Source organism: Panthera uncia, chromosome B1 (assembly GCF_023721935.1).
Source record: "Panthera uncia isolate 11264 chromosome B1, Puncia_PCG_1.0, whole genome shotgun sequence".
NCBI lineage: Eukaryota > Metazoa > Chordata > Mammalia > Carnivora > Felidae > Panthera > Panthera uncia.
This window is the reverse complement of record NC_064811.1, coordinates 6352684-6371693: the sequence shown is the minus strand read 5'-3', so window position 1 is coordinate 6371693 and position 19010 is coordinate 6352684. Positions and strand designations below refer to the sequence as shown.

General features: G+C 51.1%; 1 protein-coding gene across 1 annotated transcript in view; it reads right to left on the bottom strand.

The window, feature by feature from the left end:
* Positions 1–19010, bottom strand: part of OTOP1 (otopetrin 1) — a 35477-nt gene that overhangs the window by 4658 nt on the left and 11809 nt on the right. The window contains exons 3-5 of the mRNA XM_049630303.1: positions 14930–14988; positions 8405–8535; positions 3430–4358 (exon numbers count right to left, since the gene is read on the bottom strand). Coding sequence (XP_049486260.1) covers positions 3430–4358; positions 8405–8535; positions 14930–14988 — 1119 coding nt within the window. The remainder of the gene's footprint in view (positions 1–3429; positions 4359–8404; positions 8536–14929; positions 14989–19010) is intronic.

Sequence of the window (19010 nt, the reverse complement as noted above, 5' to 3'; positions counted from 1 at the left end):
TAAAATGGTAAATATTATGGTAAACGCTTGTGTTATGTGGTATTGCCTACAATTAAAGGTTCGACTGAGTCAAAAAAGAAAAAGCACGAATCGCATCCTGTCACTACCTTAAAACCCTTCGACGGTTTCCTGCTGCATTCAGGATTCCGTCCTGGCTGCGGCTGTGGCTGCTGAGACCCCGCGTGGTCCACCCTGGAGCCTCTCTCGTGTCCCTCCCTTTGCTCGTCGTGCTCAGCCAGGCGGGTCTCCTTCCCGCGCCAGGAGCACGTCCCGCAAGCCCTACTTGGCCATGCATCCACACGCTCCCCAGGGCCTCCCCACGCCCGTCATTCTGCCCAGATGGTCCCCTCCCCCTTCCCCCCCCTCCCTAAATCCCACCGTCCCGCCCGCCACCCTCGTCTGTCCCCACGGCCGCTGCTGTCCCCACGTGGACGTGCACACCAGCACCTCCGGCTGCGGCCTCTGTTCCCGCACCTGGTCCTGGAGGATGACGAGTCTCACCCTCTGCCAGGGGCTTCACGGCCTCGTGGGATGGACCGCGGGTGCGCGTGTGGCCCGTGGGGCTGCTGAGGGCCCCCCCAGACATCACCCCGCAATGATTTCTGTCTTCCGGCTCACTCCCCGGTGAACAGAGGCAGGGCCTGGGGACACCGGGGCGGAGCACGGAGGTGAAGAGATGACACGGGTCCCCCTCCCAGGACAGAGCCCTGAGTCTGGCCGTCGGGTCCCAACAGAATGGCCACGCGGTTCTTGGTCGAGCTGGTCCGAAACCACAAGCCAAGCGCCTCACCGGCGGTCAAAGAACCCGTGCGGAAAGCGGCTTTTCTGAACTTGCTGAAAAGAGAGAGATTCCTACCTCTGGGTGTGTACAAAAACAACATATGTTAGGGGGATTCTGGAACCAACTCTGACTTTGTAAGATCTAAGCTGAGGGCGCCTGGGTGGCTCAGTCCATTAAGAATCCAACTTCGGCTCAGGTCATGATCTCATGGCTCGTGGGTTTGACCCCCGCATCAGGCTCTGCACTGACAGTGTGGAGCCTGCTTCGGATTCTGTGTCTCCCTCTCTCTCTGCCTCTCTCTCTCTCTCTCTCTCTCTCTTTCCAAAAAGAAAATAAATAAATAAAAACATTAACAAGGAAAGATCTGAGTGGATACATGCCTCTCTGGAATACAAGCCTCACATAAAACGCAGCCCCGTGATAGTCACTAATCTGTCTCTCTCTCTCCCGTTCGGCTCCTTCATTCCCTGCTGTGCCCAGCACAGGCTCCAGAAATGTCTATTCCATGAAAGACGCGGGCCCACCTGGACCCAGACTCGCCTGGGACCCCTTCTCCCTTCAGAGCTCCTCGTAACCGTCTGCCAGGCTGGAGGGGGTCCGAGGTCCGGGTGGCCCAAAGCAAGAATCAGATTTGATGGGCAGACACGTGGCCATCTCGGCTTCAGAGGGACCCTCCCAGCGTTGTGGCCTTAGCGTGACATCAAAATGGGCGGTCCCTGGGCACGCCCCCGCTGAAACTAGGCCGAGGAAGCTCGAAAGCCAGGGAGCTGGCGGGGAAACGGCATAGCCCTGGCGGCCTGGAAGCTGGCGGCTGCAGAGAACTGACCGTGACGACAGGCAGGCGCCGTGGGCGGGGCATCCCCACCCTCCCGCCAGCCACGGTCATTTCGAGGCCCGTGTGGTGCCAGAGGCAGCTGGCCCCTCCCTGTCACCAAGCCCTGCCATCCTACTGTGGAACTCTAGAACGGATCCCAACAAGGCACGGGGCTCTCTCTTCCTTTGTCCTCTCTCCATCCCCGCGGCCACTGCCCTGGGCCAGGGGGCCATCATTTCCCATCTGGGCTGCTTCAGGGCTTCCGTCCAGGTGTCCCCGCCCTTGGGCTCGCCTGTCTCCATCCTTCCCGCACACCGCTGCCAAGGGGATCCATCCAAGACACAAACCGAGAGGGTCCCCTATGGCCCTCAGCACGAGGACCAGACCCGGCCGGGCTGACGAAGCTCCGCTCAAGCCAGACCCACAGGCGAGACCCGCCTTGCTCTTTCCCCCGCCGCGGCTCTCCCCGACGTGTGTGGAATTCATGCTGAACTACTTTGCTGCTCCCCAAGTAGGCCGTGGCGGCTTCCGCCTCCTCTGCGCTCAATGCTTGCCTTGGCCACCTGGTAAACCTCCAACCGTTCCTCAGAACCCGGGCAGCCGAAACGGAGTTACCATACGCCTTCCATGTTGCTACTTGCCATCAGAGGCTGCAGGCTGGAAACCATCCACTTCCCCGGCCTCCCTCGCGGCTAGGGGTGGCCATGGGAAAGCCGCTGCCTGGCACTAGTCCTTCGTCGTGTCTCAAGCCCCGATGTGACGCTTGGTGCTGCTGCAGCCACTCTGTGACCGCGTGGCAGTCCGCACCACACGAAGCGTGGTCGAGTGAAAGACGGACAGCACCTAGATCCTTGATCAAAGGGCTCAGCTGCCGGACCAACCCCGAATAGCCAACGTTCAGGATTCTCATCTTTAAGACTGAAGAGACTGCTGGCCAAGCTTTCTGTTCTTTGCAGCCAAAAGCTCTCCTAACTGAGTCTGGGCCTCACCTCAAGCATCCCCGACTCACTAAAGTCCCTCCCTGGGTCCATGCTCCCGTTACACTTTGCATATACTCTGTGCCAACACTTGCCCTACTCGCTGTATGTTTTCCTTGTGTCCCTTCCACCTATACTGTGACCTCTCTGAGGAAGAGGTTGTTGGGGAAGGTCATCCAAAAGAAGTGACCGCCGGTCGGCCCCCCGAGCCCTCACAGGCTCCTCACCCGCCCCCTCCCTGTCCTTGGAACGTGGGTTCTCCGTGCCCTTTTCGCTCCCAGAAGCTGCTCCAAGGACACAGCCCTGAAATAATGATGTGGCGTTGAGAACACCTGCACGGCATGCGCGACCGAACCCAGTTAAGCCTCTCTCTGCATATAGACTTCTGCCATCTAGCAGGCAGGTACAGGGACCCCACTCGTCTTGCTGCTGCTCAAGACAAGCCTCGTATGTAAGTTCCCCTCGCCTATTAAAACCGTCACCTACAAAAAATAAAAAAATAAAAATAAATAAGTAGAAAATAAAACCATCACCTACAAAGCTGGAGTGGCCTCCTTCCGCCTCTCCCTGCCCTCCGTGGGGCAGGTCTGTTACAGATCTCCCCCGGGAGGGCTGCTGACCAACAGAGATGGGGGTCTTGTCACCTGCAATCGTTAGCCCCGACCCCAGCCCCTGGCACACGGCAGTGCTCAGTAAGTGGGTTTGTGGAGGGGACGCCTTCATTCCAGCCTCATTTTTTCACCCCACACTTACATCATTTTGATAATAAGCTTCCCTCACTCCTTCTTTGGGGGGGTGGGGGAAGAAAAGCAAGGAACATAGATCGTGTTTAAGGTGAATAACTTAATGCACGTTACCGAAATATTGCAGAGGAACAGAAAGGCTGCGATGTTCCTCAAGACGCTTCTCTTGCCGTCGCCCTGCAAGAAACCGGGACGGCAGGCGGGGCCCGGGGTCCCTTCCCGGCTCCCCTCGCCCCCCTCTCCGCCACAGCCTTCTCTCAGACACGTGTTTCCGTTGGCCGCGCGGAGCATCTCGCCGCCTGGGGAAGCCGCGTCCCTGGCCACAGCCCCGTTCCCGAGGCCGGAAGAGGAGAGGGGCATGGCATTGCCACTGCAGACGGTGACCATTCGCAGGGTTCTGATGTCCTCAGACAGCGTCTCCGGCTCTCGGTGCATAGACTCAATGATGAAGAGGTTCTGGACGTATTTCTCAACAATCATCAGGACGGAGTAGGGCAGGTTGAACCAGGTGTAGGGGGGGCAGGCTTCGGCACAGAGCACGGCCAAGATGGAACCCCAGGAGATGAGCGAGGAGCTGGAGGCGGTGCCCACCAAGAGGTCGGCATCCAGTTTGCGGGCCGGGCTTCTGGACTCATCCAGCGATTTCTGGTCTATCCTGTAAATCCGGATGCCAAGCAGCCCGGCGGCCCCCATGAGTATCAGCAAGGCGATGGCATACAGGTAGAACATGATGAGCGCCGACTCGCTCTTGGATTTGGAGCGCCCGATCTGAATCAGATACACCACCACGACCCCGATCGTGGCGGCCAGCACGCTCAGGCCCAGGACCGAGCCCGCCACGACCCCGCGGAACTTGAACCGCACGCTCTGATGCTGGTGGCCGTCAACTTTGCGTCCGATGTTTTTCCACAGGACGTAGAGCATCATGGAAGCCAGGATCTGATACTCTATGTTGAAGGGATAGAGGTAGTAGATCCCGTGCGAGATGGCCGAGCAGAGCGTCGGGAGCGAGCAGTTACACGGAGGCGTGTGGTCGTCCAAGACTGGGGGCGAGAGAGAATGCACGGGAGGGAGGTTGGCATGTTGAGTGGGCAGGTGGCAGAGCATGAGTAAACAGCGTCACTGAGGAGTCACACGCGGGTGTTCCCGTTGAATTAAAGCTTTGTGTGGTGCCTTGTTATCACGTTTAATATCGTGGCTAAATTGACGGCCATGACTACCCCCCAGTGAGCACTACCTCCATGAGTCACATTACACCCATCGATCCGTACCTACACCAGCCCTTTTAAATGGTATTATACAAATTTACTGAACATGCAAAGCTGTCCACAAGATTTTGCATAAGAGAAGCTCGCTGAGGAGGAGAGAGTATAATTCCATTTTTATAAATTATAGATGTATAGATGATAGACAGACACATAGAAGAAATCTGGAAAGACAGAAGCTAAAATGTCGACAATGGTTATTTCTGGGTGGGAAAGTGGCAGGCAAATGTTTTTTTTCTTTCTGTTTTTCTTTCTGGGTTTTTTTTTTTTTTTTTTCAGTAAAAGAAAGTTCTATTGTGTCTCTTTCCCCCAGCTTCATGGATTTGTGGAGATATCATTGGCATGTAACACTGTATAAGTGTAAGGTGTCTAGTGTATTACTTTCCTCCAAGTTTTGCTTCCTTGTATCCTCTAAACTTTCTATGTGCATATGATTTACATGTGTGATTTTTAAATTATTTTTTATTTTTATTGACTTTTTTTGAGAGAGAGAAAGAGAGCACACAAGCAGGGGAGGGGCGGAGGGAGAGGGAGAGAGAGAGAATCCCAAGCAGGTTCCACATCCAGGGCAGAGTCCCATACGGGGCTTGAATTTACAACAGTGAGGTCATATCCTGAGCCCAAATCAAGAGTCAGATGCTTAATGGACTGAGCCACCCAGGTGCCCCTAAAATTTTTTTAAGTAACTTTATGAGGGAAAATGCCCCTTCTCCTGAGCAAAGCGTTTCCTCTTGAGAATATTGGATACTAGCACGTGTAGTGTGAGACGGGAACCATCAAACTCCAATGCTTGGCACACGAGTTGGCACCAATTTCCGGAAGGCACTTGGCAATGGTATACAGAGCGATTTCATAACAAGGAGGGCACGTGCTATACATAAATAAGAAAATATGTAACAGAAGCCTTAAAGATGATGCAGCTGTAGTCTCGGACCTAGAATTCCAATCTGTTTTGAGGGACGAGTCAAAAATGTAATCAAAGCCAAAAAGTGTAATCAAAGCATTAGGTAAAACCGTGTGTGTGTGTGCGTGTGCGCGCGCACGCGAGCGCACTGGAGAGAGAAAAAGAGAAACATTTCAGTGTCCAACAATTTAGAAACTGTTAAGCGAATTTTGATACATTCATACAATGGAACAGAAGGCTGCCATTAAAAATTATAATGAAGTTGTGTTTTTTTTTTTTTAATTTTTTTTTCAACGTTTTTTATTTATTTTTGGGACAGAGAGAGACAGAGCATGAACGGGGGAGGGGCAGAGAGAGAGGGAGACACAGAATCGGAAACAGGCTCCAGGCTCCGAGCCATCAGCCCAGAGCCTGACGCGGGGCTCGAACTCACGGACCGCGAGATCGTGACCTGGCTGAAGTCGGACGCTTAACCGACTGCGCCACCCAGGCGCCCCTGAAGTTGTGTTTTAATGGTACAGGAAAGTGATCAGGTTACATAACAATGGAAACAAGTAAGAATAAAATGTATACACAGCATTTTTAAAATGCGTGTCACAAGGGGGCACCCGGGTGGCTCAGTTGGTTAAGTGTGCAACTCTTAATATCGGCTTGGGTCACGATCTCATGGTCATGGGATCGAGCCCCACGTCGGGCTCCAAGCTGACAACACGGAGCCTGCTTAGGATTCTCTCTCGCTCTCCCTCTGCCCCTCCTCTGCTTGTGTGTGTGCACTCTCTCTCTCTCTCTCTTTCTCAAAATAAATAAATTAATTAAATGAAGAAAATAAATACATATCACAGCTCAGCACTCAGTTATGAAATCAATTTAGTGGGTAGCTGCCAATGTATTTTTTAAACAGAAAGGACTTGTCATGGAATAGAATGGAATGGTACCAGATAGAAATTTGAAAGTGTCTCCGATACAGCAAGGTTATTATTTCGTGGCATATGTGTCCACACGTAGAGATGTGCACTTGAGCTACCGTGCAAGTTCTATTTCTTATTGTAGGCTGTAGTCAAAAAAATAAAAAGATTGAATATATACACTATGGCCTTAACTACAGATAAAGAAATAGGACACGACAAAGAAATAACCTGATATTAACAGCACGTAACTGCATTTCTGGGTAGGTGCTACTGTAGGGTTTTTTTTTTTTTTTTTCTTTACACTTTGTCACTGCCTTAATGCGTGACTTGTAGAGACCAGTTATAAAATCACATGGAAAGCCTGTGGCAGCACAAATCACCTTCACTTTTGCAGAACCCTGCACTTTTCACCGCACAACCGGTTTCCCACCTCTTGTAACCCAAGGCGCTCCTGTACAAAATCAGGGGAAGAAATCAAGGAGAAAGGTTCAGATCAACAGAATGTGAGAGCTGACAGAGTCTTTTCTTTGTAGATCAATCTAATTCCATCTTTCCACAGAGGTTCCTGGAGCCAGATCAGATCCGGGTTTCATCATTTACTTGCTGTGTGGACTTGGGCTAGTTACTTAACTTCTCTGTGGTTTGATGTTTTCATCCGTATGGTAAGATCAACACTGACTACCCCACGGTGTTTTGAGAATTAAATGAGCCGCACGAAGGGACTAGAACAGCGTGCCAGGCCCTCAGCAAACACTTGGGAAGTTTGCTTTGTTTTCATTGCTATCACTGACACCAATGAGGAAACGAGAGTTGACGAGAGAGAAGGACTTTCCCAAGAGTCGGCTGCCGATGGAGAGCGGGGGTTGGGGGTTGGGGAAACAGCGTGTGCCCTGACTTCACCATCCCCACCCCACTGGTAAGGAAGCAGGGTTTTTTTTTAAGTTTACTTATTTATTTTGAGAGAGAGAGCAAGTGAGTGAAGGAGGGGCAGAGAGGGAGAGAGAGAGAATCCCAAGCAGGCTCCACACTGTCAGTGCAGAGCCCGATGTGGGGCTCGAACTCACACACCGTGAAATCGTGACCTGAGCCGAGATCAAGAGTCACATGCTTAACCAACTGAGCCACCCAGGTGTCCCTGGTAAGAAAGCTGTTTTAAAGTCGCCCTGGGCGACGGGCCTGGGGTCATACAGTGAGTGTACCTGAGTAATACATTAAAGCTAAAAGGACTCCCTGAAAGAACCTGGTTCAGGTCCCCTCACTTTATGAATGAGAAAAGGGAGGCCCAGAGACGTTGAATGGTTACCAAAAGTCACACAGCCAGGACGTGATGAGAACATCCCCAAATCTAGGCTATCCGGTTCCCAGCACATTTCCGCCCTGCACATTCCTCTCAGCCCCACTGTTCTAATAGAGAAGCGACAGGTCATAGACGCGAAAGAACTTTGGAAGGAGGTGTGGCGGGCTCTCAAACAGGAGCAGGGTGGGGGTGGGGGTTGGGGATAAGGATGGGCCATAGGTGCAAGCCGGAGAGAGTAAAAAAAAAAAAAAAAAAAAAAAAAAAAACCACTTCAAATGAACTCAAACCAATTAACGACAACCCTGAGACCTCTCTGGGTATTTCAAAGCTATACTTTTAGTAGAAAGAACGGGTAATAGAGACTTAATTAAAAACACAATGACTGCCAATCTTCCCTAGCTGTAAACAAAGACATTCACTTCCATACCAAACTGTACCGTGAGAAATGGTACCCTAAATGATAACCCTTGGGTCCGGCAAGTCCCTGAGTCACTGAGGAAACCATTAATTACCCTCAGCACGTCCTACTTACGTAACCAGAACGAGGGACTCAGGAGGTTTTGAAAGACTTTCAACAACAGATGATTGTCTGGCCAACGTTGAGGTGGAAGGACCCTGCAGTTCTTTGGAACCTGCCTCTCCGACTCTGAACTTTTCTGGTCTCTGCGGCCTTCTAAGAGGTTCCAGCACGGGGACGGGACAACTCTTCACTCACCTATTGTGACGTTCCCGAAGCCCAGCATGATGAGACGTTCCTTATGTTCATTAAGTTGGTGTTTTGACTCATTCAGGACACCATTGGTCCACAGAAGCAGGTTAGTGAACACTGAGTGGATGACCCCAAACCTGAAAAACACAAGGACTCAGTTACTGAGCCGCCCTGGGAAGCTCCGAGCCCCATGGGGTGAGATGGAGACATTGTGCACACACACTCCCACATGCACACACACACACGCGCGTGCCTCCTTCTTCGCCGAGAGTCTGGTTTTGCCAGGCAGTTCAGACCTTAGGTGGGTCCCTATCTGGGGAGAGGCAGTTCCGTGGGAACTTGCAAAACCAGTCTTGGCACTCTGCCTTAATCTTGAACCTGCCAATACTCAGCTCATTGTCGATGGGACAAGAAGAAACTGGGATCCAGTCATGGAAGCTTACTGAAAGCAGGCACCAACCCCACCACAGCCCGAACCCTTTCTCCCAGAAGGGGAAAGAACCATCACGGAAAGATGAAGGGCTACACTGGAAATGTGGAGGGTTGGGCACGCCCTCACTGTTGGCTGGCCAACCCAATGGTCCTCATCCACCCCCTCTGTCTTGCCACTTACCTCGAAAGAAACTGAATCAACAATAGCCAAATATGGAAAGAGCCCAAGTGTCCATCAACCGATGAATGGATAAAGATGTGATGTGTATATATACATATACACATACATTGTGTATACACACACGCACACACACACACACACACACACACACACACACCACGGAATACTACTCAGCAATGAAAAAGAATGAAATCTTTGCAACAGGGTGGATGGAACTAGAGGGTATGATGCTAAGTGAAATAAGCCAGTCAGAAAAAGGTATCATACATTTTCACTCGTATGTGGAATTTGAGAAACTTCACAGAAGACCATAGGGGAAGGGAAAGAAAAATAAGTTACAAACAGAGAGGGAGGCAAACCATAAGAGATTTTTAAATGAAGAGAAAAAAAACGAAGGGTGGAAGGTGTCGGGGGGTGGGGGGCGGGGAAAATGGGTGATGGGCATTGAAGAGGGCACTTGTTGGGATGCATACTGGGTATTGTATGTAAGTGATGAATCATGGGAATCTACTCCTGAAGACGACTACACTGTATACACTATTTGTTAGCTGACATGACAATAAACAATTAAAAAAAAAAAAAGAAACTGAAACAAGTCAGAGACTCGCTGTCTGGTCTCCCCTGCAGCCTGGCATGGCCACTCTGGCCAGTGGGATGTGAAGTCAAGTCTACTGGGCACTCCCAAAAGCTTCTGATTTTGTGATGAAAAGGATGAGAATAAAAAAGCCTATGTACTGTCCTTCCCCCGCTTTGTTTCCAGCTTTGAATACAGACATGAAGGCTGGAGTTGTGGCAGCCACGTTGTGACCATGAAGCAACCACTATGGGATGAAATGGTAACCCACTAAGAAGGGCAGAGTGAAAGCATACACTTGTCCACCATCTGCCTAGAGGAAAACTGGTATGACTGGGTCCTCAACCCTGACCTTTCCTCTCCTCTGAGTTTTAACCCCAGCTGCCCCCTCGGGGCCTCCCACAAGTGACCACAAGCCAAACTTTCCTCATTCGAACCCTGGCTTCCTGGAGCAGCTGTATAACATCCAGGCACAAGAGGAGAAGGAAACAGGTGTTTGCCCATCTGCTTGCCCCTGTGCTCGCCCAGCAGCTATAGATTGTGGCCAGGTCACCCCGGGGCCCGGCACAAATGCAGACAATGCTGTTTGCCTCAGGCCAACTGCCTTTTCTTCTACTTATAATGCACACGGCTCCTTTTCTTCTCTTCTTTCCTGGTGCACAGGGCACCGTCCAATCCCAGGCCCGCTGAGCCCGATGAGATAATGCCAATGTCACCTGCAGCTGCAGACGGTCTCCGTGAGCTGGCAGCCTCTTGTCGGTCCGACCTGGAAACTGTCCTACAAACTAAGGGCAGAGGCTTCCTCATGCCAGGCCGCCTTGTTCATACTTGGGTCTGATGGCCCCAGACCACAATAAACACAAGGCCTCCGGGGGCCACTTCTGACCTCAGTTTATGCTTTCAGCTCTGCTCGCACAGCTACTGTACCTCCAAACCCCACCCTTGGGAAGAGAAATGGACTCAAACAAGTTAAGGGGAATTCTTAGATCGGAGAAAAGTCCCAGGACATACAAAAAGCATGGGGCCGTGGAATCCTGGCTCAAAAGACCAGAAAACAAACAAACAAACAAACAAAAATGACAGCAAGTCTGGGAGTGGTAAGTTCTGAAGCCTTCAGGGCCTAGCAGGAAACGTCAACAAATGAAGCAGGTCTGGGGTCCATTAGGGAGCGGTGGGGACTGTAGCAAACTGAGGCTACACCCCCCCACTCAGCTCTGGCCCTCTGCTGCACGTGCGTTTGGGATGGCCAAATCTTCCAGTTTTGCCAGAGAAGTCGAAATCCAAAACCTAAAGGTGGGGAGTACCTCAAAAATGTTTAACACTTGTCTCTACAAACAGAACAGGCCAAATCAAGCTCTGTGTGTTATCTCATTTAAGCCTCTCGCTGTCCAGGTTAGGAAAGGGGCCACGAGACAGGGAGAGACTTGCGTCCAAACACCCAGCAAGGAGGTGGGCACGGAGTTGTGTGTCCCATCCCTTGGAGTTCCCTCAGATGACAGACCCTGGTTGCCAAACGTCTGGGTGCCTGGCCTCAAGCCGTCCCGTCCAAAAACTGAGAGTGCAAGGCACAGATGTGAGCCACACGTAGAATTTCAGATTTTCCTGTAGCCACGTTTTTAAAAAGTGGTAAGAAAAAAAGAAAAAAAAAAAGGAACAGGTGAAAATAGTTTGCATCATTTTCTCTTAAACCCGATCTAATTTGCTATGACGTCAACATAGAATCAACAGCAACAAAAATTATCCCTGAGATCTTTTGTACTCGGTTTGTCGCCCGAGGCTCCGAAACCTGACGTGTGTTAGACGCTTCCCGCACGTCTCGGTTAGAAGTAGCCGCAGCTCAAGTGCTCAGTAGCCCGTGTGGCTGGTGGCTGCCTTACCGGGCAGTGCAGATGCCCGAGCAGAGCCAAAGACCCTTTTCCGCCTGGAGGGGAATGGGCCCGAATGTCCCGAGGCTGTGATTGCATGAGTGACATTAGAAAGAGAAAGACTCGGGGCGCCTGGGTGGCTCAGTCCTTAAGCGTCCGACTTCAGCTCAGGTCACGATCTCGCGGTCCGTGAGTTCGAGCCCCGCGTCGGGCTCTGGGCTGATGGCTCAGAGCCTGGAGCCTGTTTCCGATTCTGTGTCTCCCTCTCTCTCTGACCCTCCCCCGTTCATGCTCTGTCTCTCTCTGTCTCAAAAATAAATAAACGTTAAAAAAAAAAATTAAAAAAAAAAAAAGAAAGAGACTCCACCCGCAAAGCCAGGAGGCCACTGCAGTCACCTGGATTTACGGCCAACAATCAGAGCCCCCCAGCCGTGCACAGGCAAGTGTCTTGACCTTGGACGCTTTGCTTCATTTCTTTGAGCCTCGGTTTCCTCATCTGCTGAGTGGGGGCTGGTGATCGTATGGCCCCTAAGTGGCAGGGCTAATGTGGGAGAAGTCCTCGTGAGGAACACGCCTCAGAGAAAGTGCTTTATGCGTGAGCAAGCCCACCCCACTCAGCCAGGAGTCTCTGGGGGTAGACGAGATGTTCCATACACATCTGTTGAAAACCTCTCACCCTTTACCCCCAACGATTCTACTTCTAGGAACTTACCCCAAGCAAATCATCAGAGATGTTCAAACACTAAAGATGTTTGACCGAGGACGTTCATCACAGTACGACTTATAACAGCAACAAAACTTTCAGAAAGATTGGGTGCCGTGGACTGGCTTGTGTCTCCTCAAAATTCTTCCGTTAAAGCCCTAGCCCCGCAGCGCGACTGTATTTGGAAATGGGGCCTCTAAGGAGGTCATCAAGGTTCAGCAAGGTCGTAATGGCGGGGTCCCGGTCGAATAGGACTGGTGTCCTCAGAAGCAGAGGAAGAGAGAGCAGAGCTCTCTCTCCGCGAGCGCAGAGGAAAGGCCACGTGAGGCCACAGCACACAGCTGCGGGCAGGCCTCCAAACCCAGCCCTGCTGTCACCTTGACCTTGGGCTTCCAGCCTCCAGAACCACGAGGACTGTCTGCTTCTGTTGTTTCGGCCGCCCAGCGTGTGGCATTCTGTCGCCACAGCCCGAGCAGAGTAACACAAGAGGGCGGCTGGTTAGACTAACTGCGGCAGTGACCTGCGGGGCGGTCAGGAAAGGTCGTGGCGCAGACGAACGCCGACCGGAGGAAATGCCAACGATAAAATGGAAAGACCAAACACAGCAGGAAGAGCAGGGCCGTGATGGTAAGTAGAAAATGGAGATGCACCCGGGTGGCTCAGTCAGTGAAGCATCCGACTCCTGCTTTCGGCTCAGGTCATGATCCCAGGGTGGTGGGTTTGAGCCCCACGTCGGGCTCTGCACTGAGCACAGAGCCTGCTTGAGACTCTCTCTCTCCCTCTCTCCTGCCCCTTCCCTGCTCTCTCTCTCTCTCTCTAAAAAATTAAAAAAAAAATTAAAAAGAAAAAAGGAACGAAAACTGTATTCATGGAAAAACTGGCAGGAAGCAGCCCGCAATGTTAACGGTAGTTACCGCTGGGTGGGGGGCGTCTCAGCCAGCTGGGGCTGCCGTAACAAAACGCTCCATTCTTTCTCACGGTTCTGCAGACAGGAAGTCACAGGTCAAGGTGCCAGCACGGTTGGTTTTGGTGAGAGCTCTCCCGTGGCCTCTCTTCTGGGTGTGCAGAGAGGGAGAGACGGAGATCTCTGGTGTCTCTTCCTCTAAGGGCACCAATCCCATGATGGGGGACCCCACTGAGCACATCATCTAAACCTAATTACCCTCCAAATGCCCTGCCTCCAAAGACCATCACCTTGAAGGTTAAGGCTTCGGCATGTGAATTTCGGGGAAACACATTCAGCCCACAAAAGTGGCATTAAGGTGATTCTTAGGTCCTATTGTACCCTTGCAATCTTATCAGTTAAAAAGTACAATCCTTAAAAAGCGTCTGTGGGAGGAAGAGCGAAGGATCCACCTGTTCCTTGCTCCCTGGCATGCAAAGTGGGACAACTCGGGACAGAAATCCCAGGCCTGCCACTTGCACTCTGGAGACATGGGGTAAGTCCCCTAATCTGCTGGGACCTGTGGGCCGCACCCCTTCAAAGCAGGGAAGCGTGGTTCCCATGAGTTACCCTTACAGAGCCCGCGTGCAGATCAAATGTGAGAAAGGGGCCATTAAAGTGCTCTTTGCTGGGTTCTCGGGGCCCAGAACTCATTTGTCCCTGGTTTGTCCATTTCTCTCCACTGGGCGACCACTCAGGGCCACAGAGGATAGCACGGGGTGCCAGGGCACAGCCCCCGGGACATCCCACCAGGTGCCTGGGGTACCTCGGCCCAATGTCCCCGCATATCCCCGACAGTGTCTGGCCGTGGACCCTACACACAGCAGCAGCTCATTAAATGCTTCACTGCCTGTTGAGGCTGATCCTTTCTGCATGGCGGGATTGGGGAAAGCTATTTCTATTTCAATAGGCTATCAAAATGGTTCTATCCAGGGGTCATCCATAAATCCTTTCCTAAATTTTTTAATGTTTATTTGTTTATTTTGAGAGAGAGAGAGAGAGAAAACACGAGCAAGGGGAGGGGCAGAGAGAGAGGGAGGGAAAGAGAGAGAAAGAACCCCATGCAGATTCCACACTGCTGACCCGGGGCCCCAACCCACAAACCGCAAGATCATGACCAAAGCCGAAATCAAGAGTCTGATGCTTAACCGGCTGAGCCACCCAGACGCCCCCATAAATCAATCTTTTAAATATCTGTTGTCATTTCAAATGGTACTGGGGGAGTTTTCTGTTTCTCATGATCTGATAAGAGATCTTTCTATGAAACAAATGCTGATTCTTTGAGTCGGTGGTATGTGGGCACCCAGGGCTTTCTTACGTGATGGTAACACCTTCCACCTAGTTAATTCACTCCCTATCCTATGGATTCTTTCCCTTGATTCTCACAATCACTCGAGAGAAAGGTGACAGAGAGAATGACAGACCCCACGCTTACTGAGCACTTGTTACGCACCAGGCACGTGGTTTATGTCAATCACTTCATTCAGTCCTCAGAGGCTGGCCCTCCTCTCATCCCCATTTACAGATGAGGAAAACCGAGGATCATAAAGGAAAACGGCACCGACAGCAGAGTCGGAATTCGAACCCACATGGTCCTACTCCCAGGGCTGTCCGTCCCCAGGAAGAGGCGGATGGCGGAGGGCCTCCTCCCCAGGCCAAGAGCGCGGGCTTTGCTCATCGGGATGGAAGGGAGAGTTGGTCTCCCATTTAAAACCCAAGCGCAAAAAAAAAAAAAAAAAAAAAAAAACCCAAGCGCAATGGCAGTGATGAGTCTGTGCGTTCCAAACGAACACCAAGTTCAACTGCTTTACTAGCAGTTCCCACGCTTTTTACCTTTCCAGGGTTTTGAAAGACTGGATGATATCCTTGGCATGCCCCCAAAGAAAATACACCTAGGAAATAAAGGAAGAAAAGAAAGATGCGTCAGGGAAAACCACTGTCATGTTCGCATACTGAGAAGCTTTGAAACGCACAGAAGTGGAGCGGGGAGATGCTGGGACGTCCGTGAACTCCCATCCCAAGGGTCCCAAGGATGGAAAGTCACCAAAGCCCTCTCAGGCGGCAGTGCCACCCCCCCAGTGGGGACCGCGCTCCGGAGGCGAGACTCCAGGTGTGCGAGAAAGGTGTCAAAGACAGGTTGAGGCTCTCAGCAGGGATGGGGCTTGGGGAGTCGCTGTCTGCCTGTCACGATCCCCGTCACCCTGATTCTATCACCCGTGTTAGGCTTCCTCCGAGAAACACCCAACAAACAGTTCCTACACCAGTGGCCAAATGTTGAGGGCTTTAAAAAAAAAAAAAACTTTCAGGGCGCCTGGGTGGCTCAGTCGGTTGGCCGTCCAACTTCGGCTCGGGTCATGATCTCGCGGTCCGTGAGTTCGAGCCCCTCGTCGGGGTGCTGATGGCTCAAAGCCTGGAGCCTGCTTCGGATTCTGTGTCTCCCTCTCTCTCTGCCCCTCCCCTGCTCATGCTCTGTCTCTCTCTATCTCAAAAAAAAACCCAAAAAAACACGCACACATTAAAAAAAATTTTTTTAATTTTTTAAAAAAAAATACTTTCTTTTAAATGTTTTATTTTATTTTTTTTTGAGGGAAAGTGTGCGAGTGGAGGAGGGGCAGAGAGAGACGGGGACAGAGGATCAGAAGTGGGCTCCACGTTGCCAGCGGTGAGCCCAGTGAGAGGCTTGAACTCACAAATCGTGATATCATGACCTGAGCCGAAGTCGGTCGACTGAGCCACCAGGCGCCCCCTAGCGCTTTAATGAGGGACCAGATGGACGAGACGTCCTTCACCTCTGTTACAGGTGCCACCAGGACGCTGGCCACAGGGAGGGGGAGGGCTGACGGGGCGGCTGGGGTGGGACCTGCGTGCAAGCCGGGGAACCATTTCTGCGTTTGCCTTTCCATGAACGGGAAGGATAACTGGACCCACGTTGGGGGGTCTCGTGATCGAACAAGATATCCGTGTCAAGTACTTAGAACGACACCCAGAGACAGTGCACTTTGAGTAAACGTGGTCCACTATCAATTCGCTCATTCGTTGGGCGCTGACTGAACACCTGTGATGTCCCCGGCGTTACATGAATTCCCAAAACGTTTTGGGCTTTCTGTCACATGCAAACACATATTGGTCACCCACTACATACCAAACACTGATGGGCACTTGATAAATTTGCCTCGTTCATGGGGCCCCTGGGTGGCTCAGTTGGTTGAACGTCCGACTTCAGCTCAGGTCATGATCACCTTGTTCCAGAGTTCGAGCCCCACGTCCGGCTCTGTGCTGACAGCTCAGAGCCTGGAGCCTGCTTCAGATTCTCTCTCTCTCTCTCTCTCTCTCTCTCTCTCCCTCCCTCCCCTCCCCTGCTCATGCTCTGTCTCTCTGTCTCAAAAATAAATTTGAAAAACATTTTTAAGGGGCGCCTGGGTGGCTCAGTCGGTTAAGCATCCGACTTCAGCTCAGGTCACGATCTCACGGTCCGTGAGTTCGAGCCCCACGTCCGGCTCTGTGCTGACAGCTCAGAGCCTGGAGCCTGCTTCAGATTCATTCTCTCTCTCTCTCTCTCTCTCTCTCCCTCCCCTCCCCTGCTCATGCTCTGTCTCTCTGTCTCAAAAATAAATTTAAAAAACATTTTAAAATAATAAATAAACAATAAATTTGCCCTGTTCAATCTTCATTTTGCAAGGAAGAGCTATAAAAAAGAAAATCAGAAAACACCAAAGAAAATTCACTTGCACATCCTACCTCTTCCACATTGTTTTACCGAAGACTGACTGGCCTGCTCTGAAAACACTTTCAGGGGATGGTCCTTAAAACATTTGACGTCCTAAAAAGATAGAGAGCAGTGGCTCCTGGTAAGGTGCCATTCAGCCCAACAAGAGGGAAAACGTTTGGTAAAAGGATTTATCAATGACTTCCAAGTTAGACAGCTACTTCACTGATACTTTCGTAAAGACCACATGGCAACCCCCAAAAAAGTTTATGATGTTTTAAAGTGAAACCTCGGAATAGGATATTCTGCACGTTCTCTGTAAAACTTTGACAAGAATGTGCAGGGAACTACACATTGTTATCTTCCTTCCCGGTTTTTTCAGTAACGTTAAATTACATTTTATTTGTTGAGTTTACTTTTTTAATGTTCATTTTTTGAGAGACGGAGAGAGACAGAGCACGAGCGGGGGAGGGGCAGAGAGAGAGGGGGAGACACAGAATCCGAAGCGGGCTCCAGGCTCCGAGCCGTCAGCACAGAGCCCGACGCGGGGCTGGAACCCACGAACTGCGAGATCGTGACCTGAGCCGAAGTCAGATGCCCAACCGACTGAACCCAAAATAAATGTGTTTTTTTTAATTACCACATAATCCAGCAATCCCGCTCCTGGGTATCTATCCACAGGAACGGAAAGCAGGGTCTCAAAAAGATATTTGTATGCCCATGTTTACAGCAGCGTTGTTCCTAACAGCCAAAAGTACAAGCAATCCAGTGTCCATCAATGGATGGAGACGGCGTGGCCCATCCATACGATGGAATATTGCTCAGCCTTAAAGAGGAAGGAAATTCTGACACCCGCTACAACACGGATGAGCCTTGAAGACATTAAGCCCAGCGAAACAAAGCCAATTGTCACAAAAGGACAGACACCGTATGATCCTACTCATCTGAGGTCCCTAAAGTAGCCAGAGTCGTAGAGACAGAAAGTAGGATAGTGGACACCGGGGGCTGGGGGAGGAGGGAATCAGTAGGTAGTGTTTAATGGGGACGGAGTTTTAATTTTGCAAGACGAAAGGGTTCTGGAGGTCGGTTGCACAACAGCGTGAATAAACTCAAGACTACTGAACTGTAGCTAAGACAGCAAATGCGATGCTGTATGTAGGTTAGCACAATTTAAAAATTCCATTTTTTTAAAATACTGTTTTTCATTCTCCAGTCATCGAGTGTAGCAATGCCAAGGAGTAAATGTCCGCTAGGTATAGGATGCTTGATGAATTGACTGATAAAATGCCCTAAATTACGAAGATAGAGATCTGCAACCCACCAAGTAACAGAGTGATATTTTGAAAACGCACATCTGTCCAGGTCATTCCTCTGCCTAAAGTCTTCGATGGCTCCCCATTGCCCGCAAGATATAAAGTTCAAGCTCCTAAGTGGCCATCAGCCTTGGCCAAGTGCTCACTGCAAAGTGCTTTACACACATTAGCACCTTCAATCTTCACAAAACCCCAGGAAGCAGGCGCTCGACAGATGCGAGGCCTGAGACCCAGAGAGGTTAAGTAATTTGCCGGAGCTCACCATCGCGAGTATGAGCCAGAGTCAGATCACCTGACCAGAGTCCATGCGCTTAAGCCCTCCGCTAAACCATGGCTCTGTCTATGCCGTCGCCCCAGCCCGCCTCCCCCCACAGCCCCACACAACTTCTCCCCGTCATGTGGGAAGACCACACGTCCCCCAATATCTCTGACACCCTGCTTCCATTGACACCTCTGGAGCTCTTCCTGGCAGAAACGACCTCTCACCCCAAAGCTCGTGCACCCTCATCGCTGGGTGACTTTGGTCAAAGCATTGAGCCCTGTGTTGTCATCTATATTTGTAATTTGTCCCCATCTGACTGACACCTTGGCAGGGCTCAGACCATGGTTCTTCACATATGCATTCCTAATACTGGAAATACTATTTGTTGGGTTCAGAGGGAAGGAAGGAAGGAAGGAAGGAAGGAAGGAAGGAAGGAAGGAAGAGGAAGAAGGGAAGGAAGGAAGGAAGGAAGGAAGGAAGGAAGGAAGGAAGGAGAGAGGGAGGGAGGAGGAAGGAAGGAAGGAAGGAAGGAAGGAAGGAGAGAGGGAGGGAGAAGGAAGGAAGGAAGGAAGGAAGGAGAGAGGGAGGGAGGAGGAAGGAAGGCAGGAAGGAAGGAAGAAAGGAAGGAAGGAG